We start from the raw sequence: 22600 nt of genomic DNA on the forward strand, positions 1-22600 counted from the left end.
CGGCGCGGTGGTTCGCCGATTCCTGCTGCCGGTGGATTAGGTACCATGGGTGTTAGCAGACTTAGCACACCTGCGCACCTCTGGTAGCAGGAGGTCGCGTGCCACCAGGGGGGGCCTCCCCTGCGTGCCACTGCACCGTCCATGCCATCCTTGGAGGCTCACCAGAACTGGGATTCAGGGGTGCACCAGATGGTTGAGGACTTTGGCAGTATCGCAAGGGGTTAAAACCTAGGTTATAATCGGGTTGTCCTAGGAAATGCGTTAGGGGGTGGGGATGGGGGAAGGGTGGTGCCTGGGCGGAGGGGAGGCGACGGGATGGCTGGAGCCTGCACGTAGACATCATCGACGCTGTCCTGTCACTGCCCGGCTTGCCAAGTCAAGTGATTCCCAGTTTATTCACCGTGGCTCCATATAGACTAGACACACATCCATCAGTAGCTTCTCGGCTAGCCATCGCGAACAAACTTGTGCATGCGTTGCAACTTGCAAAACTTGCTCATCGTTCAACGGGTCGCTCGCAGATTTGATGGCTTCCTAGAGGCTCGTAGTTATTAAGTTGCTTGGCAGCGCCGTGTGCAGTGGCCGCGAACTCCTTCACGCGTCAGCATTGGGATGCGCTTGTTGTTGAAGGGCCCAGTCGGGTAGGTGGACCTGAGTACGCACGTAGGATGAAGCGCACGCAATGCTGGACGGCGCGAGTGTGCGGTGGTCGGTGCGCGACTACCATGCGCTTGCAACGCAGGTCGCAATGCAGGAGTCCGGCGCCCCATACTGATAGCCAAGAGGTATGTGTGATGTTTCAGCGATATAGTAGGCAGCGCCCTTGTTCGCCGCCGCTGACTGGATGGATTACCGTTGCCCAGGCTTAACAGTTCCTTCGCCGCGCAGGTGCCGAAGCAGGCCTGGAGGTCAAGCCATGCCAAGCCCCAAAGATACGTCAAGGTTAGTCAGTGAGCTGGCAGCGCGTCAGGCAGGCGTAACTTTGTTGGGGGTGCTTGCAGTGCAGAGAGGGGCCGCACCTGAGTTATCCCGTCGTTACCTGGACGCACGCACCTTGCTGCCTTCCTCACCTGCCTGCCCACCTCGCCTCCTGCCCCGCTCTCACCAGGCGGGCGCTGCGCCGCACCCCTCCTCCACCAGCACCGCCACGGCCACCGCATCCGCCCTCGCCTCCAACTCGCCCTCCGTCTTCTCAAAACTCGGCCTCGGCAGCCGCACCAGCGACACCGTAGACGCCACCCCCTTCACCTCTTCTGCCTCCTCCCACCTCGAGCTCGGCCCCGGCGGCGCAGCCGCTGCCGTCCTCTCCAGCGGCGCCGGCGGAGCCGGTGCCGCCCTCGTCCGCTCGCTGCGCCACGCCGCCAGCCGCCTCGGCACCTCGATTGAGCGGCTGCTGTACGACGGCGTTGCAGAGAGCATGCCGGCCTGGTCGCCGGGGCAGGCGTGCGCAGTGCTGATGACGTTGGCGCTGCTGCGCCGCCGCCCCGACGACGAATGGCTGTCGGAGTTCTACGCCCTCACCGCGGCGCGGCTGTCCGAGTGCAACGAGGCAGAGCTCGCCATGCTCAGCTACGGTCTGAGCGAGCTGGCCCTCACGCCGCCGCAGCCCTGGGGAGAGGCGTTGCTGGCCGCCGCGATGGCGCTCGCCGAGGCGACTGCGCCAGCGGTGACAGCAGCGGCGGGAGCAGCGGCGGCGCAGCCGCCGCTGGGCACGGAGGAGGAGCTCGAGGGGCCGCCAACGGAGGCAGCAGCGGCTGTGCCGCTGCGGCACCGGCCGCAGGTGCGGCCGGTGCTGAACGGGCCCAGCGCGGCGGCGGCAGCAAACCCCGCCGCCGCGGCGGGCGAGAAGGGTGGTCTGGCAGTGCTGGCGGCGACACTCAAGTCGCTGGTGGGTGCTGGTGGCCTGGGCGCCGCGCCGGCCGCCAGCCGCCGCCGCAGCCCGGTCTACACAGCCTCGCCGCCGACGCCCTACCCCTCCGCCGCCACCTCAGTCGACGGGGCCGCAGGTGCGCCCGCGTCCTTGTCAGCCTCGGATCCGGATCTGGTGTTGGTACGGCCGATTAACAGCGCGTACGACATGGAGGACGTAATGTACGGCACGAGCTCGCGCGAGGGCCGCAGCAGCGCCATCGCAGAGCTGCTAATGGAGCCGGCGGCGGCTCTGTGGGGCGGCGTGCAGCGCGCCGCCTCTGCCGCGACGGCGGCGGCGCGGCGGCAGCGCGCGGGCAGTGAGCTGGTGACGGTGGTGTACAACCTCACGGCTGCTGGAGTGCGGGTGGAGTCGATATGGCTGGGGCGCTTCCTGGAGGTGGGTGGCTGTCAGCGTGTAAGGGCTGAAGTAAGAGCACGGAAAAGGAGACGTGCCGCGGCAACGTTTTGACGGCCTGGGCAGAGTCTAGCATGCAACTTCAGGAGTTGGGCCCGAAACGACTTAAGCTGTGTTCTCGAGCTGTGTCGCAACCTGCCGCTGCCGCGCCACCCCGCAGGCCATGGGCCCCCGCCTGCGCGACCTGTCCGGCTGCGACCTGCGCTGCCTGCTGCTGGTGGCGGCGGAGGCGTGCGGTCCTGACGTGATGTGCCCCGAGCCGCCCAGTCGGGACTGGCAGGCGCAGCTGTACGCGCGCATGGACGGCGTCAACTGGTCGCTGCAGGGCCGCAACCTCGTGGGTGAGAGCGGGGCTGCTGGGTGGGCGCGTGGTCTTGGAAACAACCCAGGACACAGGATTGAGCCTGTGTGCGGTTGCCGGTGGGGCGACATGCCCGAGTCCAACGCGGGGCACCTGGCTGTGGCTGCGCCCCCTGCGCTACCTGTGCCCTGTGCCTAGGACCCTGGACATGCATCCAGTGCGGCCGCTGAGGGGTCCTATGCTGGCAGTGGTTTTTGTACGCTCCAGCGCTTGGCGGCGAAGTCGCGCACGTTAAGCCTTTTTGGCCCATGGCAGTTTCGTAACCAGCCCTCACTCGGCCGCGCATCTCGCAGGCTGCCTGGACTCGATTGCGACGCTGGGCCTGCGGCCGCCGGCGCCCTGGGTGCGCCGCCAGCTGGTCGCCCTGCAGCCCAGCTTGCCGGCGCTGCCCAACTCCTGCCTCGTGCAGCTGGCCCCGCTGCTCACCGCGCTGCCGTTGCCGCAGCCCGCAGCCGCCGCGGCCCCCGCCGCCGCCGCTGCCTCCGCCGCGTCCACCGCTGCATCTGGCGGCAATGTCAGCGCTAGCAGCAACCGCAAGTGGTTCGACGCGTGGATGTCGGACTACCGAACCGTGGTGTGGGAGCGCCGCAGCAGCCTCACCGCAGCCAGCCTGCTGTCCATCATGACAGGCGTCGCGGCCGTAACGCCCGGTCAGCTGACGGCGCCGCCGGCAGCCGCCGGCATGCCCGCCACCGCCACCGCCGCCTCGGCGCCGGCTGCCAACTCGCTGTTGCGCTCACGTGCGTCGGTTATGCCGTACATGGAATGGCGGGCACAGATGGCGGCGGCGGTGGCGGCGCTGCTGCCTGGGTCCAGCCTTGTGGAGCTGTGTGAGGCGTGGCAGGCGCTGGCGGAGGCGGAGGGGCAGGTGGCGGAGGCGCAGGGCGACGTGAGCGGCAGCGGCGGCCCGGCGCTGTCCAAGGAGGTGCACGAGCTGCGCGAGCTGGTGGCGGCCTGGTGGGTGTCACGGGGGTGGTGGGGACGTGTGGGTGGCGTGGTCGTGCGGGTGGTGCGGTGTGGGTGGGTGGGTGGTATGGTTGCGGGCAAGACCGCAAGCCCGCAAGACCGCAAGAAAGACCGCATGCCTGACAACGCAGGACAGTGAATGGATGAAGTCGCTCGGCACGCGTGCCTCTAGCGTGCGAGGGGCCGTGTGTGCCGCGCCCGGTACTTGCGTGCGGGCCCTGTGTCCTGTGCCGAGCATGGCGGTAACACCGACGCACGCGGCCGCGGCTCTCTTCTGATCCCCTCGCGCAGGCTGGCGCAGAGCAGCAAGTCGCAGCTGTCCGCCTCGGACGTGCCGCACGTGCTGTCCTCGTTGGCGGCGGCGGGCGCACACGTGCCAGGCCCGGCGCTCGCGGCGCTGGTGGGCGCCTCGGAGCCGCTGCTGGGCGGGCTGACGTGCGGCGAGCTGGTGACGGTGGCGCTGTCGCTGGTGCGGCTGGCGTACAGGTGCGTCGGGAGGTGTCGGTCAGGGGAGGTGTCAATCAGGGGAGGTGTCGGTCAGGGGAGGTGCTGGTCGGTCAGGGAGGTGGAGCAGGCGAGGTGGAGCCAGGTGAAATTGAGGGGCGCAGCGTGTGCGTGCGGTTTTGGGGGCGGGCGGGCTGCACAAATGGATAAAAAGCGTCAGGAAGGCGCGTCAGCGTGTAAGAGCATGCTGTCGAAGCCACTGTTCTTGCAAGCAAAGTAGCCGATCGGGTTGGGAACAGAGTGGCCTACCCAGACTGCAGCAGGCCCGCGCACCACCGCTTTCATACTACTATTGGCCCCACTCATGACCCCATCCCACGCCTCCGTGCCCGCCCCTTCCTCCCTGCCGCCCACACCCCACAGGCCCAACATGGCCTGGCAGTCGGCCTTCTGTGCCGCCAGCCGCCGCCGCCTGGGCGCCATGACGGCACCGCAGCGCGCCTCCCTGCTGGTCGCCGCCGCCTCCCTGGGGCTGCACCTGCCCGAGCCCTGGCTCCGAGACTTCTTCACAATCTCCCTCGCGCCGGGCGCCCCCACCACCACCACCACCAACACCACCACCAACAACACCACCAGCCCCAGCAGCAGCGGCAGCAGTGGCAGTAGCAGTCGCAGTAGCAGCGCGGCGGCGGTGGGCGGCCCCGCCTCGCACCTGGGCGACGGGGTGGCACTGGACGGCACGCAGCTGGCCAACGTGCTGTGGGCGGTGTCGTGTGTGGCGCCGGAGCCGCCGGCGGCCTGGCTGACGGCGTGGGAGTATGCGTCCATGCCGCGCCTGCGGGAGCTGGGGCCCAACATGGTGAGAGCGCTGGAGCAACGCACGCGTGTGTGTAGTGTGGCAACGTTGTTCAGGGGCCAGAGGGCGCCCCTGGTAACTTAGGCATGTGTCCTCGCGTACAGATCTCCTTGATGTAGTCTTGCACAAGGCAAAGGATGTCAACGTCCTGACCGCTTGCGCCGGATTGACCCCAACGCCGCAACCACGCACCCCTTTCGCCCCCCCCTGCAATCCTCCTCCTCCTCCTCCGTAGCTGGCTGTGGTGCTCAAGGCCATGTCCACTCTGCACTACCGGCCCAGCCGCGCCTGGCAGTCCGCCTACTTCACCGCCGTGCGCCGCCGCCTGTTCGCAGCCGGCGCCGCGCAGCTGCGGTGGCCCACTGCCGTCACCAGCCCCTCCACCGCGCCCTCCGCAGCTGACCTAGGGCCACTTCCCGCCGCCAGCTCCACCACTACCAGTGCCAGCGCCAGCGCCGCTGTGGCAACTGCTCCCACCGCCTCTCAGTCTGGCGCTGCTGAATCGTCAATGGCCGCCTCCACCGCCTCCACCGACTCCGATGACACCACAACCGCTTGGCTGGACGCGGTCGATGACAGCGCCCCCAGCACCTACTCCGGTAGCGGCAGCACCGGCAGCGGCAAGACCGGCCTCAACATGCTGTCGAACTCAGTGACACCTGAGAGCCTAAACAGTATTGTGTACTCCCTCGCAAGCTTGGATTTGGATCCGCCTGCGGCGTGGCTGGACGAGCTGATGGATGCTGTGCGGTGCAAGCTGTCCATGCTCAGCACGCTGGATCTCAGTGTGGTGCTGGCGTTCCTGGTGGCTCGCAACCACCGCCCCAACGACGAGTGGTGGGATTCCTTCCTGGAGGCGCTGCAGAGCCGCTTTGAGTCGCTGTCGGCAATCGAGATGGCCTCGCAGCTCATCATGTGAGGCGGGCGGGCACGTGCGGGCTTGATCGCACAAGGGGAGATCATGTGTGTGTGTGTGTGTGTGTGTGTGCGTGTGCGCGTGTGCGTGTGTGCGCGTGTGTGCGTGTGTTGTGCGTGTTGGACAGCACCATGAAAGAAAACACGCAGAACTGTGTCTGTGATTGTGTGTGTGCTGGTACGGGTGGATTGGAAGTGGCCCAGATGCTGCGAGCGGCCGTCCCATTCGCGCACTCGCCATCTGCCCGCCCTGACCTCCTTGCTGGCACCCCTTGCAGGCTTAACGCGCTCAAGGTGTCGCCCACAGCCGAGTGGCTAGACGGCTTCTGCCAGGCCACCCAGACCCGCCTGGCCGCCTTCGGCCCCAGCCACCTACTGCAGGTGTGTCTCTTGTTGTACGTGTGCGCGTGCGTGCGTAATTGTGCTTGTGCACTTTCATATCAAAGAGAAGTCGCTGTGACAGGACCTTCGCTGTTTCCAGCCGACACGCCGCCGATACCGCAACCTCAAACCGGCCCTGCCTCCCCTTGCCCTTCCCGTGTGGCAGGTCCTGAGCTGCCTGCACCTGTTCCGGCACCGGCCCTGCCAGACCTGGATGGGCGCCTACATGGCGGCGGTCGAGGCGTCGCTGGGGCGCTTCACAGCCACGGAGCTGGCGCGTGTACTCATGCTGGTAAGGAGGCCAGGGGGAGAGGAAGACAAGGAAACGTTGTCAAAGGTCGGCTGCATCGGCCTGTGTGTGTGCCGCCCTCAACGCCTCACCGTCCGCCCTGTGCCTGATGGCTTTGCCTGGACCCCTCCCTCCACCGCTGCCGTCCCCAATGCAGTTGGACCACCTCAATCAGCGGCCCAGCGCCGCCTTCATGACCCGCTTCTACGACGTGTCGGTGCCGGGGCTGTCCGGCCTGGAGCCGCAGGAGCTGGTCAACTGCGCCTGGGCCGCTGTGTCCTGCAGTTCCGTGCACCCGAACGCATGGTGAGCCCGGCATTGGCCCGTAGTGGGGGTGGTGAGGGGGTGTGTGGCCAGTGGTGTGGATGGAGTGGGAGGGCGAACGTGGAGGGCGAAGCAGAAGTGCTGCAGTGGGTATAGGCAAGACGGTCAGGGGTTGCTGGGGCGTAGGCATGAAGCGCAGAACTCCCTGCTAGAGAATTGCGCTACCTTGCACTGCGCGTGTGTCAGTCGCGCGCTGGCTCATCACTCCTCCCTGTGTGCATGTGTGCTTGCGCGCTTGCCTTTCCTGCAGCTGGACTGACGCCCTGGTGGCGGCGGCGCGTCCGCGGCTGTCGGCCTTGAGCCAGCCTCAGCTGCGCGTGCTGGTGGCGGCGCTAGGGCACATGCAGCGCAGCACGCCCACCGCCGCGGCGGCTGACTTCCTGGCGTTTGCGCGCGAGTTCCTGGTTGTGTAGCGGGGGGGGCGCACAAGCACGGATTGCTATCTAGGATCTCAGCATGGGGGCCAGTGAAGAGAGCGAAAGACGGCGGCATCAGCTGGGCAGGCTCGGCGGGAGTCAGCTGTAAGATAATCGACGGCAACGAATGGGGTTCCTGTGACTGTACACTACTGCCTGACCGTTTGCCGGGCATGAAATGCTGAGTGCATGCTGGCGTGTCGGTTGACGGCCAGGCAACATATCGCACGACACGCCCGCTTGAGTTGTGTTCAAAGTATGCTTTCCTGGCTGGGGCTCCCTGGCCATTCGTTGGGCTCCGAGCCGGCGTAGACGCGGATGTGGGGGGTCTGCACTTGTGCAACCCATGCGCGCTTATGCCTCGCGATTTCGTCAATAGTAGTTTGTTAGGAGCAGGGCCGGAGCGTATTCTTGATATCGACGGTGGTGGTTGCGAGGTGCTGCACATGCCTTACTAGGAAGAAGATGTTAGGGTCGGAGTTAAGGAGTCCTAGTGAGTGTAAGACGGAAGCGGTGAGGAAGAATGACGTGAGCGCTGCCGGTGCATTCATCACTTGCTGCTCTTTGGCGGGCCCGCCATGTTTTTGGCGTATGCTTCCATGCGTTCTCTCACCCGCCTTTTTATTGGTGTGGTACACCTTTTGCCCTCGTGATACTGTGTCAGGAGACTCTTTGAAAGGTACAGGCAGACGTCCATAGCACTGCCGGGTGACACGGCAATACCGTGTGCCACGGCTTTGGTCCCGGACGTCAATGCTGACAAGTGCAGAGACCTATTACATCATGGCACTTGGTAAAGCAGGATCTGGAGCGACGGGGCCCAGAGCTGCAAGGAACTTGGGGGGCCAGCCTGTCAAGGCCCCTGCCTGAGCGTGGACCGAGTCGGGACCTTGGCGGCCTGAGGTGTGGAATGTGGCAAAGCCATCCGAAGTCACTGGTTTGACGAGGTTGAAGGCAAGTGCCCAGGATCTGTGGATGCAGGGGAGTGCGGTGCCCTTGGACGGCTTCTCGGTAGCGTGCATCGTTACATGTGCATGGCTGTGTTGGAGTAGGCAGCCGTCTTTGATAGCTTGCATGTAGCAGTGGGTGTGACGGGTGTTGGTTAGGTGGTGGGTCGCAGCGCATCCACAAGCCGATGTTGTTGTTGGTGGACTCAGGAAAAGCACAGTTCAAATGCACAGTTCGAACATGCACGGTATCAGTTTACAGTCGATTGCTCAACCATCATGCTCAACAAGGCTATGAAGAGCTTGTTGTATTGTAAGCCTTTCTTGACCGTTATGCACACACTATACATCCCCACCGTGTCTGCGCAATGATGGCAGCGACGGTTGTGCCAAACCAACGTCCTCAGCAAATTGTTGGATGTCCCCGCCCCAGCTCTCGCTCTCAATGCCATCGCCCCTCGACCGCACAATCGTTGTTTCCCTGGCTCTACCGCATCGTGGCGATGCTTGTCTGCAACGTCTTCATGCCCACGCCCACGCCCACGCCGATACATGTTCGCCCGACATGGGCCCAGCCATATCCAACCTCCATCAAAACTGCCACCTTGCCATGCCACTTCTCAAGGGCCCGCCACATCTGTGAACAGCCTCCCCAACGCCGCTCTTTTAGCCTTGCCGTCCGTGGCACTTGGCGGATGGTCGCACAAGCCAACATGGTACGAGCTCTGCCCGGTGCTGGCCAAAACACGCACACGCACACGCACACGCACACACACACACACACACATACACACACACACACACTCACTCTCTGTTGTCCTTGTGCTCTATGAACACACTGCACACCATGCGCTCGTGCCATGTACTATGCACAGCAACATGCCTGCTGCTTTCATTCGAGCTAGCAACATCGCCCCCAGCTTCTCAGCTTCCTTTACTCCCCCAGTACGCCCCAATTCATAAAACAACATGCGGGCCCGGGCCACCCCACGCCAGACCAGCCAGGCCCTTGCCGCATTGCTCCTCAACTTAGCCAGAATCCTCCTGCTGAGCCGCCACCACGCACGCCGCCGCCACCGAGCTCACAGCACGCCACAAGCCTCTGCCGCTCACTTAAACGGCGCCGGAGCCTGCGGCCGCAGCCGCCGCGGCCTCGCCGCCGCCACCCAGCAGCCGCTGCGCAGTGCCGCGCACGACGCCGCCCACCGACGCCATCAGGCCCTCCAGGCCTGGGCCCACGCCGCCGGCTTGCAGCGCGCTGGGGTGGGTCAGCGGCACCACGAACCGCACCAGCAGCGCCAGCAGCAGCGCCAGCAGCGCCAGGCTGAGCAGGCGCAAGCCGAAGTGCAGCGCACCGTGTTGCACGTTGGGCAGCCGCGTGCGGTCGCCGGCCTCGGCGCGCATGCGCCAGGCGTCGTGCACATCCTCGATGTCGTGCAGCGCCTGTGTGTGTTGGCGCGAGAGGTAGGGAGAAGCGAGAGGCGGAGGTTCAGAAGTGTTTAAAGTGCGGCTGCGGGTGTCGAGGGTCCGAGAGGGCTTGCGGAGGTAGCTGGCAAGGTGCCCGGAGTCCGCATCGTGTGGAGGTCACAGGGTGCGGGAGAGCAGTGACTTGGCTCCTCGATCCTGGCCTTCTCACCTTCCACACATTGACGCCGACCTTGATGCCGCTGCCCACGCCGATCTGCAGCACCTTATCGCCCTTGCGCACGCCGCGCAGGCTCTCCACCGCAGCCAGTGTGTACCAGGTCGTGCTGCGGGGGAGGGGGGTGCGGGTGCGGTCGCGTTATTTGTAGAAACGACTAGGAAGGCGCGCGGCACACGCGCACAAGGCGGTACTGGCACACTAAACGGTCCAAACGTACTGTGTACGTTCACAGCTGCAGACGCTCGGACACGTCACAGTGACTACGCGAAAGTCTTGGCCCTTCCATGCTGCACTCAGCACTCTTGCACTGGCCAAGCATGCGCAATCACAACGAACGCAGCCCCCCCTCCTGCCGTACATCACCACTCGCACTGACGGGGGCCTCACCTGCTCGACACGTTGCCGTAGTAGCGCAGCACTGTGCGGCTGGGCCAGAGGTGCGACTCCGTGATCTTGAGGTTCTTGCCGATGCCGTCAAGCACCTTGGCGCCACCTGCGTGCGTTGAAAAGGGTGGATAGAAACGGAGGAGGCCAGTCAGGGCAGCGAACAGCGCAGTGAGGACGACGGTGGGCCACATGCACACGCACATGCACACATACACACACGCACACATACACACACACGCACACTTCAGCGCAGCGCCTATCCGTCTAATTGCTAAAAGCAACCGCGCACGCGCGAACACGCACCGGCATGGATGAGGAAGTGGTTGATGCAGTCGCCGAAGCAGGGCGAGTATGGCGCGACGTCCTTGCGCCCCAGCAGCCGCCGCTGCGCCTCCGTCCACAGCCACTGCCCAATCTGGCCCCACGTCAGCACGTACCGCCCCACGCGCATCATGGCGTACGTCAGCCCCTTGCTTGCCTCCTTCACCACGTCCAGGCCCAGGTAGATGCCGTTCAGGCCCTCAGCGTCCGGGCCGTACCAGATGCACCTGTGCACGGTACAGCACGTACGGTGACCGCCGGGCGGCGTAGGGTGAATGGGGGAGGGTAAGCGTGTTTCCTGGGTGGTGGGCGGTGGTGGGAACATCGGAACGCGTGCGCGTGGCGTGCCCGTGGCAACCGCACATGCTTCGGGTGGTGGGGTCGCTCACCGCCCAGCACAATCGCTAGGAACACCCCACGCCGAATCACAAGACAACAACACACCCGCCGGCAGCGAAACCTGGTGGCACCTTGCACCTTCCCGCACACGCGCCCCGGCTCCCCCACACGCCCGGGCTCCCCCGCTCACTTGTAAGCCTCGTTGGAGGCCCCGCAGTGCACGCGCACCCGGTGCTGCAGCGCGTACTTGGCGCGCGGGATGAGCGCCCGCTTGTTGGTGAGCAGCACTGCGGCTCCGCCCATGCGGAACAGCACGTTGGTCACCAGGCGGTGCTTGTCGCGGCCCTTGTAGAAGGCGGGCGTGGTGGTCTCGTTGGTCACAAACAGCGCGTTGGAGTTGGGATGCGCCTGTGTCGTGAGATAGCGTTGGCGGCGGCGGGTCATGGGTAGGTGCGGGGGGGGGGGGAGGCAGGCGCGTTGTCAGCTGCAGGAAGCAGCCCGGTGCCCGGGCACGCGAGCGCCTCCGTCTCGCTCTAAGCACCTACCCAAACCTAAAACCGCACCAAAGCGAACACGTCCCCTACACGCTGCTACGCTCGCAAACAACATACAACGCACGCACGCACATAAACACACACACACACAGACACACACACGCACACTCACCTTGAGCAGGTCTGCCACCATGTTGATGCCCACGACGCCGTTGGCGCAGCCCATGCCGCCCAGGTGGTAGGCCTGGACGTCCTTGCGCATGCCGAAGGCGTTGACCACCATGGAAGCCATGGAGGGGGTGGGGCAGTAGACGGAGCAGGTGGTGACCAGAATGTCGATGTCCTTGGGACGCAGGCCAGTCTGTAAACGGAGGGTGGGGAGTGGCGGGAGCGTTGCGGGAACGTTGAGGTAAAGCGGGGTGTTTAGAGGAGTTGCGGGCACGTAGGCGCATCTGCCAAGAAAGTTCCATTGTAACGGTATCCAGTTACCAACGCCGACCCACGCCGCCGTCTATCTGCCTCGCGTCCCGCAAGCCCAACCGCCCCCGTCCTGCAACCGAATGTCCCACATTCCTCCACCGCCGCCGCCACCGCACGCACCTTTTTGAACAGGCCCTCCACGGCGCCGCACACCGCCATGCGGCACTCCGCCGCCGCACTGTCCATGTCTGTTCACAGGTACAGACAGTCCAGGCGTTTGGTTCAGTGATTCCCTCCTTCCTCCAATCGTCACAGCACGGTAACAGGACTGCTCGCAGGCTGCTCAGCTGCTCAGCTGATAAGCACGAGGCCTCACCGGTTTTCGGGTTGTTGCCGCAGAACTTGGGGTGCACGGACTTGGGCAGGTAGGTGGCGTTGTCGGACAGGCCCGACTTCTGCCACACGCGGTACTGGAAGTCAATGATGTCTTGGGCCTCGGCGTCGGCCTTGGCCTGGTCCTCCTCGCTCAGGGTGTCCTTGGTGAAGATCTGTGCATGTGGAGGCGTGTGTGGGTGTGTTGCATGTGTTGATTGGGTGGGGGTGCAGGCGGTGGTGTGCGGCGGCGTGCGCAGGCGTGCGTGGGCGATGGGCGAGTCAGCACACTAGTGCGGAGCCACAGGCACGTTCACGTCCGCGTCAGGAGTTCCAAGCACAAGTACGCTGTAGCGCGTGCAATATGGCCGTGCCGAGTCCATGCGCGTGTGGCATTCCCGCAAGCGGCATTCCCGCAACTCAAAACTGGCCCGGCGCGCAGTCTGCTAGCTCTGGCCCACGCGACCCGCTGCCTTCCCGCCCCACACCACCACCACCCCTCAGGGGCCAGGCCACCCCGCCGACCCCCGCCACGCCACGCTCGGCACACGCCACTGCCACTCACGCTGCCCTCATGCTTGCGGCGCTCGTTCCACGCCACGTCCACGTCCACCATGGACACCACCAGCTCCTCGGGCGGCTTGTACACGTACAGGTCTGCAGGTGGGGGCGAGAAAGCAGCAGGGTGAGAGCGCCGGTGAGAGCGCGGATAAGAGAGGGGGTGAGAGCGTTGCAGGGGGCGGCGAGGACGTGTGGGTGGTGTGGCGTGTGGGGCCGCTGGGGCGGCTGAGGCACGCAAGGCAGCAGTCAGGGCCAGCGGATAGCTAGAGGCCCAGGTGCTGGTGCGGCAGGTCGCAAAAGCGCCGCCGGCGGCGGGCAGGTTCGGCGGCTGCGGGGCTGTCGCTCGCAGCCGGGAAGCGGCAACGGGCGGCTGTCCAAGGGCCGTGCGGCGACCAAGGGCCGCGACTAGGACCCGAAACCGTGCTGCTGCGTGCTGCTGCTCTCTATCGCTACAGCTACAGCTACAGCTGCTGCTGCTGCTGCTGCTGCTGCTCCAGCCGCTGCTACTGCGGCAATGGCGGCGTGCGTGCTCAGCCAGGGGGGGCGCCGCGAGCGCCTGTCAAGAGTGTGCAGCGCTGCCGGCTGTGCGCGCGGTGTCCGGCCCCCGACACACGCACAACGTTGCCGCGAGCGTCCTGGCCACCCACCAACGAGGTACACGGGGTTGGTTGGCATTCTTGGTGACCTGAGCGAACTTGTAGCAGGTGCAGAAGGGGAGAGCGGCTCTTGCGGGTCGCGGGAGATACAAGCTTGACGGCCGGGCCTCAGCTGGTGCTGCTGGTTGCAAAGCTTGATGGCGCGCCCAAGTAGAGTAGGGTTGCTTTGTTGAGCTGTGTGTCTGGCAGAAATGTGCACTATTGCGAGCTTTATATACAGCGCAGGCCAGCCATCGAGCTCCGCGGCGCCGTCTCCCAAGGTGAGCCCGTGCAGCCCCGCGGGTCCTCGACTCCTCGCCAACCTCGATCTCGATCGCAACTCGACCAACCTCGGTAAAACCACGAAGGTGGCCCGTTCTTGTGTTCGATTCAAGCTTGAGCTCGTCAGGACTTCTCGCGACGCGAACTCAAAGTCGAACCCTACTTTCGCCCGCCGCAACAAGGCCCTAACCCACACCGCTCCCTCTCTTCCTCAAGAGCCGAAACCCGCTGACTTCAACACGTGCCATTCCCAATGACGCAATAAAATACGGCGCAAACGCGGGCCGCACACGCACACAGTATGGCTGACGCCGCTTGGAGCCTTATTGCACCCGACCTGAATGCAGTTCCCCGCGCAGTGGCCTAAATGCTCAGAAACCCCACAGGCGCCAGCGCTCCCGCCCTCCTGCGCCTCGCCGCCCCACCTGTGACGGTCGCCTATGCCCCCTCCAATGTCACCAGTCTCCGCGTTGTCATAACTGCTCAAGCCGTGCGGGCCGCGGGGCCAGGCGGTGCTGGCGACGACCCGCCCTCGAGCTCCGCCGCCCCAGGCCCGCCCGCCGCCGCCGGCACCAGCGCCGCCAGCAGCTGTGTGTCCGTCTGCTCCTTGAACTTCAGCACCTGCTCCGTGTGTTGGTGATTGTAGTGTTAGCGGCAGCAAGCGCGCAAGAGGTCCTACGTCTGAGCATGCCACCCTGACAGTAGATTGAACCAGGGCCTGTGGTGCCTGGGCAGCCCTTCCATGACCAACGGCTGACGCAGAGGGGCGAAGGAGCGATTGCCAGGCCAGTTCTCGAATTTCACCCCCACCGCCTGGTTACGTTTGGGCTGGTACCTACAACCCCCCCGCAATACCCCTGGCGCCCACCTGGAAGTTAGGCCCGATGGTGTAGCTGTGCAGGACAACGGTCTTGAAGGGCGCTTTGGTGCGGCGGCTGGCGCCTGCCAGCTCCACCACCACCGTCGCCTCGTCGCCGTCGTTGTCCACGAAGATGGCCAACGGCTGTGGGTCGGCATTGGGGTTCGCGGCATTAGCACGTGCAATGGGTGCGTGCGTTCCACACAACTTGATGTTGAGGCGGTGAGGCAGCCCGACCCACATCATCAACCCTGGGTCCCCATGTACATTATGGCGTACGGAACCCTACACGCACTTCGGATAAGCAGGCTTCCCTGGCAGCGTTATGCACAGTTCACCTTGTAGCTCTGGATGTCGAGATCAGCGTTCAGCGTTGCAAAGTACTGCGCGGCGCCCTCCTTGCCCTTGAGCTTCAGTGGCACGCCTGCGTAGCTGCTCTGCCATTTGAGGCCCGCGCCGCCCTGGGTGGCTAGCCATGCGTCATACTGCTTGGCCGCCCACAGCTTGTACTGCGCCTCCAACTTGGCCTTCAGAGCGGCGGGTTCGTTGACCACTGCCGGAGGGCGAGGGATATGCCACCGGTCGCAAATGAGCTTTGCGCCCAGCCCGCTTTTAAGCTGCGCGCCCGGACCAGCGACACATGCTTTCTGCATACGCACACACCTGAATCCTCCGCGAGGGCGGGCGAGCCCAACCATGTGGTTGCCCCGAGGATGCCCCCTAACGCCAGAACTGAGCGCCGTGCGAGGAAACCGTTGGTCGCGTTTGCTCCTACATCTTCACGCGCTGCTGATTCCATGTCCGCCAGCGGCTGCGGGTTGCGAGCCGAGCTACACGCGCGTATGACACGGCATGCCAAGCGCTTTGCACCGAAGCACTGCGCACGCGCGCTGCCCAAATGCGCAGTGCTATGCGCTCCACAAATCATTGCTAATATCAGGGGCGGTAGCAGCAGCGGATGCACACACAGCTATTGTTTCTCTGGTGTCGGCGAGCAACAACCGCTGTGTGAGCAGCTGCCTAGCCCCAATAAAATGCTAATAGTATAAATTGAATAGTGTTAAAGCAACTGGTCAAACCCTGTGCGCGCCCGTGGCTCGACGCGTTTATACGCGATGCACGAAGCGATGATGGGTATGCCCGCCTCTGGCCGGCCGAGGGGTGTCCTGAAACTAAGGAAACCTAAGTTGCAATTCGGAGAGCAACTAGCGCTGGTTAGATGCTCGTCTCTTCAGTCTGAACATGACGTGCCGCTATTGGCGCGGCGAATTCGTCCACAAGTTGTAGGACATACGTAATGCATATGCTTGGATTGACCCGGCCTGAGCTGCGCCTGGCGCTCCTGGCGGTAGCTGTCCGCCTCGCGCTGCTGCTGGGCGCCACAGGCGGCGACCTGCTCCTCCCTGACTATGACACCTCCAAGACCCTCCCGGCAGAGCTGCTACAGCCCGTGCAGCCCGCAGCCTTCCACCAGTCACATTCGGCAGATGGATTGCAGGAGCCCTGGATGGGCGACGGCCAGCCGCAGGCGGGTGCAGCCGCCGCTGGCGCCACCCAGTCCGCGCGACCGTGGCTGCTGCGCGGATGGTTGGTGTGGGATGCTGTCTTCTTCGTCGATATCGCGGCAAGGGGCTACGTATACGAACAATACTACGCCTTCTTTCCTCTCATGCCGGGTGAGGGGCAGGGCGGGAGAAACACGGTGGCCTTTGTTGGGATGGGAGTGAGCGGAGGCGGTGCGCTGCATTTTGGTGCACAAGGCGGTTCCACTGCTCGTGTGCCTCAAACACCTGTAGTCTGTCCGGCGCACATGTGCCTTCACATGTGATCGTAGGATACCATGGGATGCCATACAGTGAGGCCGGCAAGGACTTGAGCACGTGTGCACCCGCCGCTCGCAGCCCTGCTTTCGCGCGCCCCGCCGGAGCTGTTTGCCCTGCTGGCGGTGGCGCTCAACGCAGCGGCATCCGTGGCGGGCGTTGTGATGCTGTACAGGTGAGATCAGTGGCGGTGTGATTGCACTCAGCAGCAGCGGCATCCATGGCTACGGCTCCTCCAACACAGCCTTGTTGGCACCACCCAATGCCACACGTGTGCACCCGCAGGCTGGGTGCCTCGCTCATATGCGACCCGGAACTGTCAGCCGCTGCCTGCCTCTTTTTCATCCTCAGCCCCGCCGCCGTCTTCCATGCGGCGCCGTACACAGAGGCCGCCTTCGCCGCGGCCACCCTGGCGGTGCTGTGCTGCCTGCATTGCCGGGGGATCGGCGGCGGCAGCAGCAGCAGCCGCAGCCGCAGCCGCGATGGCATCGGTGGATTGGAAGGCGCAGTCAGTGCAGCCAGGGGCTCACGCGATCAGAGGCGAGGAGGTCTCAAAAGCGGTGGCCCGGGATTTAGCTTGGCACGGCTCATGGCTGCAACCGCGGCCGTGGCGGTGTCATGTGGTCTGCGCTCAAACGGTAGGCCCATGCTGAACTCAGGACCAGTAAAGCGGGGGCCACCCCCAGCTGATAGGGCAGCCTGAAGCCATTTGAACTGATGGACTGACGGCGGCCTACTGTGTCGCCGCAAAACACAGGCGTGGTGAATGCCGGCTACGTGGGCCATTACAGCCTGCGGCATGCGGTGGCGTTGTGGCCCAAGAGCAAGGTGGGAGGGCCAAGTCCATGCCTTGGACTCTTGAGAGCTGCAGCACGTGCATGTGCACACGGGAGACACTGGACGGTGCAGGGCGCGAAGGACGTTATGCTCACTGCTGACGACAGCCGCTTGTACTGACACGCAGGCGCGAGCGTTGTGGACTGCGCTGCTGGGCGTTGTCGCGGCGGCCGTCTCAGTCACGCCTTTGGTGCTGTTCCAGGCAGCCGCGTATGAGGCGTTCTGCCGCCGGGATGCGCACGGCGCCGCCCACGTGTCGTCCGCCGCTCCTGCTGGTGCCTACGACGCAGGCGTGGGTAGTAGTAGCAGCAGCAGCACTGGCAGCACAGGCGGTGGCGGCGGCGGCAGCACTGGGCCGTACGACTGGCCGCGGCCGTGGTGCTCGTCACGCGTGCCGTACGTGTACGGCTTCGTGCAGCTGCTGTACTGGAACGTGGGCTTCCTGCGCTACTGGACGCTGCAACAGGTAGGGGCGGGCGGCCAGGGCGCTAGCGCACATGTTAATTGTTTATTCGTGTCCGCACGTCATCCGGATGATGTGTATCACAGTGTCTAAGACAGCGTCATGCACTCATAAGGGATGCATGCGCTTCCATTGCTCTGGTGACATGCCTTGTTCCCCGCTGCCGCGCAGGCGCCCAACTTTTTGCTGGCGATGCCTGTGCTGCTGCTCTCGGCGGCTGGGCTGTTTGAGTATAGCCGCGCCAACGCCGGCCACATGGCCTGCCTGGGCTTGATGCCCCCAGGGAGGACCCATTCGGATGGGGTGGCGGCGGCGGCGGAGGATACAGCGGCGGAGGCGCTGGGGAAGTCAAATTGGCGATCTGGGTTGAGCAAGTCAGAGGGTGAGGCGCAACTAGCCTCAGTCAGAGGGGCTATGGGCGAGCATAGCACAGGCCAGCTGCGAAGGAGGCTGGGGTTGGGTGGCGCCAGCGATGCCGGGGCCAAGGTGGCAGCCGCCGGTGGGACGTCCTCATATCAGGGCGAGGCCCCAGGGCGGGAACTCTACATGAGCGACGGAAGCCGACACGCGGGGTACTTTTCCCCGGAGCTGGCGGTGACAATGTTCCCGTGGGCCTTCAGTCTCCTGGTTGCCGTGACGACCATGCACGTGCAGGTGTCCACACGCTTCCTGCTGTCTTCGTGCCCGCCCCTGTATTGGTACATGGCCCACCTGTGGCGCCGCGGGATGGGTCGACGCCTTGGGAACGAAGTCGGGGGGCGGAGGCCGAGGCGGGCGGAGCCTGCAGCTGCGGGCGAAGCCGCGACGGAAGCCGCGACAATGGGTGGCGGAGGCAGCGGTCCTGCCGCGCCTGGGGGGCCTAGCAGTGCAGGTGGCAGCGGTTGGAGCTCCTGGCTGGCGATGGCTTTGTGGCGGTGGTGCTTGGTGTATGTGGCGCTCGGATGTGTGCTGTTCATCAACTTTTTGCCATGGACATGAGGGCTGCGTGTGACAAGCGCATCTAGACGGTATTCATCGCCTGCATCGCTCAAAGGTTCCCGGGTTGTAAAGGACAGGGCTAGCCCTCGCTAGCCCTCGCTGATGCTTAGGGTCGTAGGAGCTGCCTGAAGCTTGTCACAACGAATGCTGAAGAGGCGCCTCTGTCTGAACCCGGCCGGCGTCCCGGCACAGGGCCCCGTTGAGCCCCGCTTCACATGTTCGCAGTCCTTTCGCGCCAATTCGTGTGACATCCTTTCCAGAGCAATCCATCCAACTTTAAGGGTAAAGTTGACGCAGCCAAAAGACAGTTCGATGTACCGATCACGTGGGACTCCAGACTTCTGGGCTTCTGCCGACTGCTAAAACAGAAGCAGATCAGCCATAGACATATGACCACGCATTGCCTGGCTCGCCAGGAACGAACGCGGAAGCTGCGTGTCTCAGGAGCGGCGTAGTAGTAGGTAAATGCATATCATGAATATCGGGAGCAGACTCGTATCCAAATTAACATTCGGCTATGCTATGCGACCCGATTTCGAGAAATGGGCGTCCTCAACATTCCTGCACTGAGCTATCAGCGATGCTGTACCAGATACAACAATACGTGGCGCAATTGTATGTAAATAAAGAATGACGCCGAGGACTGCGAGGGCGAGTCGCAGGCCGATTCGGTCCCATTCACCAGTCGGTCGAATCGGGCACTTCTGGCACGCACAGTGTAAGAAACACATACGATTTGTCGGCTTGTATTGAAACCCCAAATTGCGGGGCGAAGGCTCGCCGGTTGTCCGAGTCGGTGTCACAGCTTGTGACACCGACTTCTCCTGGCCCTGTGTGCACGTCGGTGTTCCTCGCGCGCGCCGGGTGGTCGACACCTGGCACCGCGCAGCCTGAAGGCTCACATGCACATGGTGCATCAATTGCTGCACACCTGGGGCAGCCTGAGGCGGCCTGGGGTGGCCCTGGGGTGGCTGGCCTCGGGTGGTCAGTGGCAGTCTGGGGCAGCCGGGGCCCACACTCTTACCGGCGGCCTGGGGCAGCCTGCCTGGGGCGGCCTGGGTGTTCTGGGGCAGCCTGGGGCGGTATCGGGTGTTTGGGGGTGGCCTGGGGCGGCCTGGGGTGGCCTGGGGCGGTTTGGGGTGTTTGGGGGCGGCTTGGGGCGGCCTGGGCTGGCGTGCCTGCAGGCAACCTGGGGCAGTCTGCCTTGGGCAGCTGGGGTGGTCTGGAGTGGTTTGGGATGTTTGGGGGTGGCCTGGGGCGGTCTGGGGCCCTCAGCCTGAGGGCCACACAGAGGGGCAGCCTGGGGCGGCATAGGTTTATGAGGCTGGCGGCCTGCCGTTCTTTCTTTGAGAGGCACAGCTGCATGCACACGCCTTGCTTGGCAGCAGGTCTGCGACTGTCACAGCCATTCACCACATTCCTGCTCCTATAATCTTGCACTCATCGGCGACCTGCACAAGCCCCCCAATTTCGGTGTCAGGATTGCTGCAGCGCCGGTTCCAGTGTCTCACAGGTGTGCGCACTAACATTGCGTCTAGAAATTCATAGCTATAGAATCGCAAATTGTGGAGCATCAAAGTCCGCCGACATTTCAAAGGCAGTGTCACAGGTTGCCCCCTGCAGCACTTGTTGGTGCTGTGCACACAAAGGACCAGTCCGTGGCAGGCGCTACGCTGCCTGCATGTGCACCTGCACGTGGCGAGGGCAGCTCCGGAGTTTGGGCCCAACTACCACCCTCTCCACCAGCAACCACTGGTGCTCCTCGGACCACCGCCCCCTCCCAACCCGGTCTCACCCAGGTTGTGCCCATACCCGGGGCACCATCCAAAGCTCAACCCATCCCAAATGCCCTGATACGGTGTCCATATGCCATGGATTGCTGTCGGGGCGTCTGGGGCGGGCCCTGGGGTGACCTGCCCGCTCGTCAAGCTTGCGAACTGCAGCGACATGCTCCGTGCATGCTGCTGAGAGAATCTCTGCCTACGCTTCACATCAGCGCTTCACCACCCGTCCACCCCAATAGCCCCCCTGATTTCCCACCGCACCCAGCTCCTCAGAAGATCCGCCCAGTCCGCCCAGTCTAAAACCCTTTCACCCAACCCCCAACCCGCTCGTTACACTTCGTACTGCTCCCCCAAAACGTTTCCCCAACATTTTCTCAACTTTTTCTCAAATTTTGGCCAATTGTTTCCCAACTTTTCCCCAACTTTTTCCAGGGCTCCTATCTTAATGTCTCCAGACATTAATTGGCCATTTTGGCCGTTTCCTAGACATTCCTCCCGGGGGCTAATGTCTGGGGCGAGACTTTGTTGGCCCGGGTTTGGGGCGGGTTTTGTCCGAGTTCCTATGTAGAAGCCCCCAAACCGCCATGTGCCCAGACAAAAGACGGCGGCTACCCGGCCGTTTTTGTCTGGAGCTAGACATTACCCCAAAACCAAGATACGACCCCTGACTTTTTCCCAACTTTTCTCAACTTTTTCCCAATTGTTTTCCAACTCTTTCTCAACTTTTTGCTAATTGTTTCCCAACTTTTCCTCAACTTTTCCCCAACTTACACCGTCCAGCACTTTCATTGTGGGATCACATTGGACGGTGGCCACAGCGCGGATGAGACCCAGGGTGCAACGGGTTGCCCCCTCCCAGCAAAGTGCATTTGAAACGTGAATGACACCAGAAGCAGCACCTGCAGACTCCACAGGGTTGCCTCGTACACCACCCTCTCTATATATAATATGCGTATTAATAAATTCGATTACGTTGCATAATACGCTGGGTTTCCAGGGAGAAAGCCAGTGCAAACACAACATGTGTGCCCCCGCCGTCCTCGAATCAATGTCAATGGTGAGGGCACCGCTCCAGAGCAAAGCAAGGCCAGACCGGGGCCCCACAAAACAGGCAAACCACCTACCGAACTCACAGAACAGAGCAGGGAAAAAGAAAGAAAACCCTGCACCCAAGCCCTAATCACCACGAGAACGGGAACCACCATCACAGGCGCCCACACAACAGGGCACAGGCACACGATCATGCGCAGGCACACACGCAGAATGAGTCTGGGGTCCCACTCAGTCCGGGGCACAAACACAGCCGCCAAGCAAACGCCATGCACATCCAGCTATCCAAGCGGCCAATCCAGCGGCCAATCCAGCAACAAAGCTGCCCGCACGGGAACCAGCACCGCACACGCGCGACCCAACACAGGCACACACGCAGGCCTCTTGACACTAGCATGACCAGCGTTCCATAGGGTTGCATGACCCGGTGCTAATGCCCTGGTGCTACATGCGTTGTGCTGTGGTTGCGCTTGCGACTTGGTAGGGCTGAGGCATAGCTTCAAAGCGTGGGGGCAAGCGTGGGGGTGGCGGACTTGTTGGCGTCCTTCACAACCGCGGCTGTGTATTTCGCCCATTGCCCATTCACCCTGCTCTCTATCTTGTTCAAATCCGTACCCCTGGGGGGCGGCCTGGGGCGGGTTTGTGCGGCTTGGGGTGGCCTGGGGCGGTTTTGGGTGGCCTGGGGCAGCCTGGGGTGGTTTTCGGTGGCCTGGGCTGGCGCGCCTGCAGACGGCCTGAGGCAGCCTGCCTGGGGCAGCCTGAGGTGGCCGGGGGCAATTTGGAGTGTTTTGGGGGCAGCCTGGGACAGCCTGGGTTGGATTGGACTGGGGCGCCCGGTTTTGGGTAGTCTATCTGGGACTGCTTGGGCCAGCCCTAGGGTAGCCCTTACGCGACCTGGGGGGCCCTGGCAAAGGGGCCCCTGGGGGCTGCTTGGGTCAGCCTACGGCTTGACATGGCTAATCCTGTGAGACGTACTGATGCCTGGAGGCACCCCCCCCCATCGACGTTCCGCATGCACGAGCCTTCCTCGGCAGCTTGTGACACGCAAACTCTGCAGCTGTCACAGCCATTCTTGTCCCTACATAGGTAGGGATATATCATTGTGGCCAACCTTGCACTCGCCAACCT

General features: G+C 63.7%; 4 protein-coding genes across 4 annotated transcripts; 2 read left to right on the forward strand and 2 right to left on the reverse strand.

Annotated features, from left to right (window-relative positions):
- Positions 1-412: 412 nt before the first annotated feature.
- CHLRE_07g320500v5 (uncharacterized protein) lies at positions 413-8554 on the forward strand. The gene is made up of 13 exons (XM_043063970.1): positions 413-641; positions 743-785; positions 889-942; positions 1109-2308; positions 2487-2667; positions 2981-3644; positions 3945-4139; positions 4521-4956; positions 5189-5868; positions 6147-6249; positions 6416-6541; positions 6696-6844; positions 7113-8554. Exons 4-13 carry the CDS (start codon positions 1418-1420, stop codon positions 7273-7275), a joined length of 3588 nt encoding a protein of 1195 aa, XP_042922538.1. The 5' UTR covers positions 413-641; positions 743-785; positions 889-942; positions 1109-1417; the 3' UTR covers positions 7276-8554.
- A 2-nt stretch (positions 8555-8556) lies between these two features.
- CHLRE_07g320550v5 (uncharacterized protein) lies at positions 8557-13572 on the reverse strand. The gene is made up of 10 exons (XM_001700980.2): positions 13412-13572; positions 12769-12860; positions 12208-12379; positions 12012-12079; positions 11584-11772; positions 11108-11325; positions 10561-10805; positions 10258-10363; positions 9862-9976; positions 8557-9668 (listed from the first exon to the last, which is right to left on the reverse strand). The coding sequence occupies exons 1-10, from the start codon at positions 13437-13439 to the stop codon at positions 9339-9341; spliced, it is 1563 nt and encodes a 520-aa protein (XP_001701032.2). The 5' UTR covers positions 13440-13572; the 3' UTR covers positions 8557-9338.
- Positions 13573-13619: 47 nt separating this feature from the next.
- CHLRE_07g320600v5 (uncharacterized protein) lies at positions 13620-15642 on the reverse strand. The gene is made up of 4 exons (XM_001700981.2): positions 15204-15642; positions 14879-15093; positions 14550-14684; positions 13620-14302 (listed from the first exon to the last, which is right to left on the reverse strand). Exons 1-4 carry the CDS (start codon positions 15337-15339, stop codon positions 14165-14167), a joined length of 624 nt encoding a protein of 207 aa, XP_001701033.2. The 5' UTR covers positions 15340-15642; the 3' UTR covers positions 13620-14164.
- Positions 15643-15762: 120 nt separating this feature from the next.
- On the forward strand, positions 15763-19273 carry CHLRE_07g320650v5 (uncharacterized protein). Its single transcript, XM_001700793.3, has 6 exons — positions 15763-16216; positions 16442-16535; positions 16646-16998; positions 17118-17188; positions 17325-17663; positions 17832-19273. The coding sequence occupies exons 1-6, from the start codon at positions 15844-15846 to the stop codon at positions 18636-18638; spliced, it is 2037 nt and encodes a 678-aa protein (XP_001700845.2). The 5' UTR covers positions 15763-15843; the 3' UTR covers positions 18639-19273.
- The last annotated feature ends 3327 nt before the right edge of the window (positions 19274-22600 follow it).

This window comes from Chlamydomonas reinhardtii, chromosome 7, assembly GCF_000002595.2.
Source record: "Chlamydomonas reinhardtii strain CC-503 cw92 mt+ chromosome 7, whole genome shotgun sequence".
NCBI classification, from domain to species: Eukaryota; Viridiplantae; Chlorophyta; class Chlorophyceae; order Chlamydomonadales; family Chlamydomonadaceae; genus Chlamydomonas; species Chlamydomonas reinhardtii.

Bases quoted from the DNA above. Each gene is read 5' to 3' on its own strand.
- CHLRE_07g320500v5 (XM_043063970.1), top strand. From the start codon at position 1,418: ATGCCGGCCTGGTCGCCGGGGCAGGCGTGCGCAGTGCTGATGACGTTG. The intron at 4,140-4,520 runs GTGCGTCGGGAG...CACACCCCACAG, and splicing joins CTGGTGCGGCTGGCGTACAG to GCCCAACATGGCCTGGCAGT. The intron at 6,250-6,415 runs GTGTGTCTCTTG...CCCGTGTGGCAG, and splicing joins GCCCCAGCCACCTACTGCAG to GTCCTGAGCTGCCTGCACCT.
- CHLRE_07g320550v5 (XM_001700980.2), bottom strand. From the start codon at position 13,439: ATGCCAACCAACCCCGTGTACCTCGTTG. The intron at 10,364-10,560 runs GTGCGTGTTCGC...CAACGCACGCAG, and splicing joins CCACTTCCTCATCCATGCCG to GTGGCGCCAAGGTGCTTGAC. The intron at 9,977-10,257 runs GTGAGGCCCCCG...CCTCCCCCGCAG, and splicing joins TACGGCAACGTGTCGAGCAG to CACGACCTGGTACACACTGG.
- CHLRE_07g320600v5 (XM_001700981.2), bottom strand. From the start codon at position 15,339: ATGGAATCAGCAGCGCGTGAAGATGTAGGAGCAAACGCGACCAACGGT. The intron at 14,685-14,878 runs GTGAACTGTGCA...GCCGACCCACAG, and splicing joins TCGACATCCAGAGCTACAAG to CCGTTGGCCATCTTCGTGGA. The intron at 14,303-14,549 runs GTGGGCGCCAGG...CACACGGAGCAG, and splicing joins CCATCGGGCCTAACTTCCAG to GTGCTGAAGTTCAAGGAGCA.
- CHLRE_07g320650v5 (XM_001700793.3), top strand. From the start codon at position 15,844: ATGCTTGGATTGACCCGGCCTGAGCTGCGCCTGGCGCTCCTGGCGGTA. The intron at 16,217-16,441 runs GTGAGGGGCAGG...CGCCGCTCGCAG, and splicing joins CTTCTTTCCTCTCATGCCGG to CCCTGCTTTCGCGCGCCCCG. The intron at 17,664-17,831 runs GTAGGGGCGGGC...GCTGCCGCGCAG, and splicing joins GCTACTGGACGCTGCAACAG to GCGCCCAACTTTTTGCTGGC.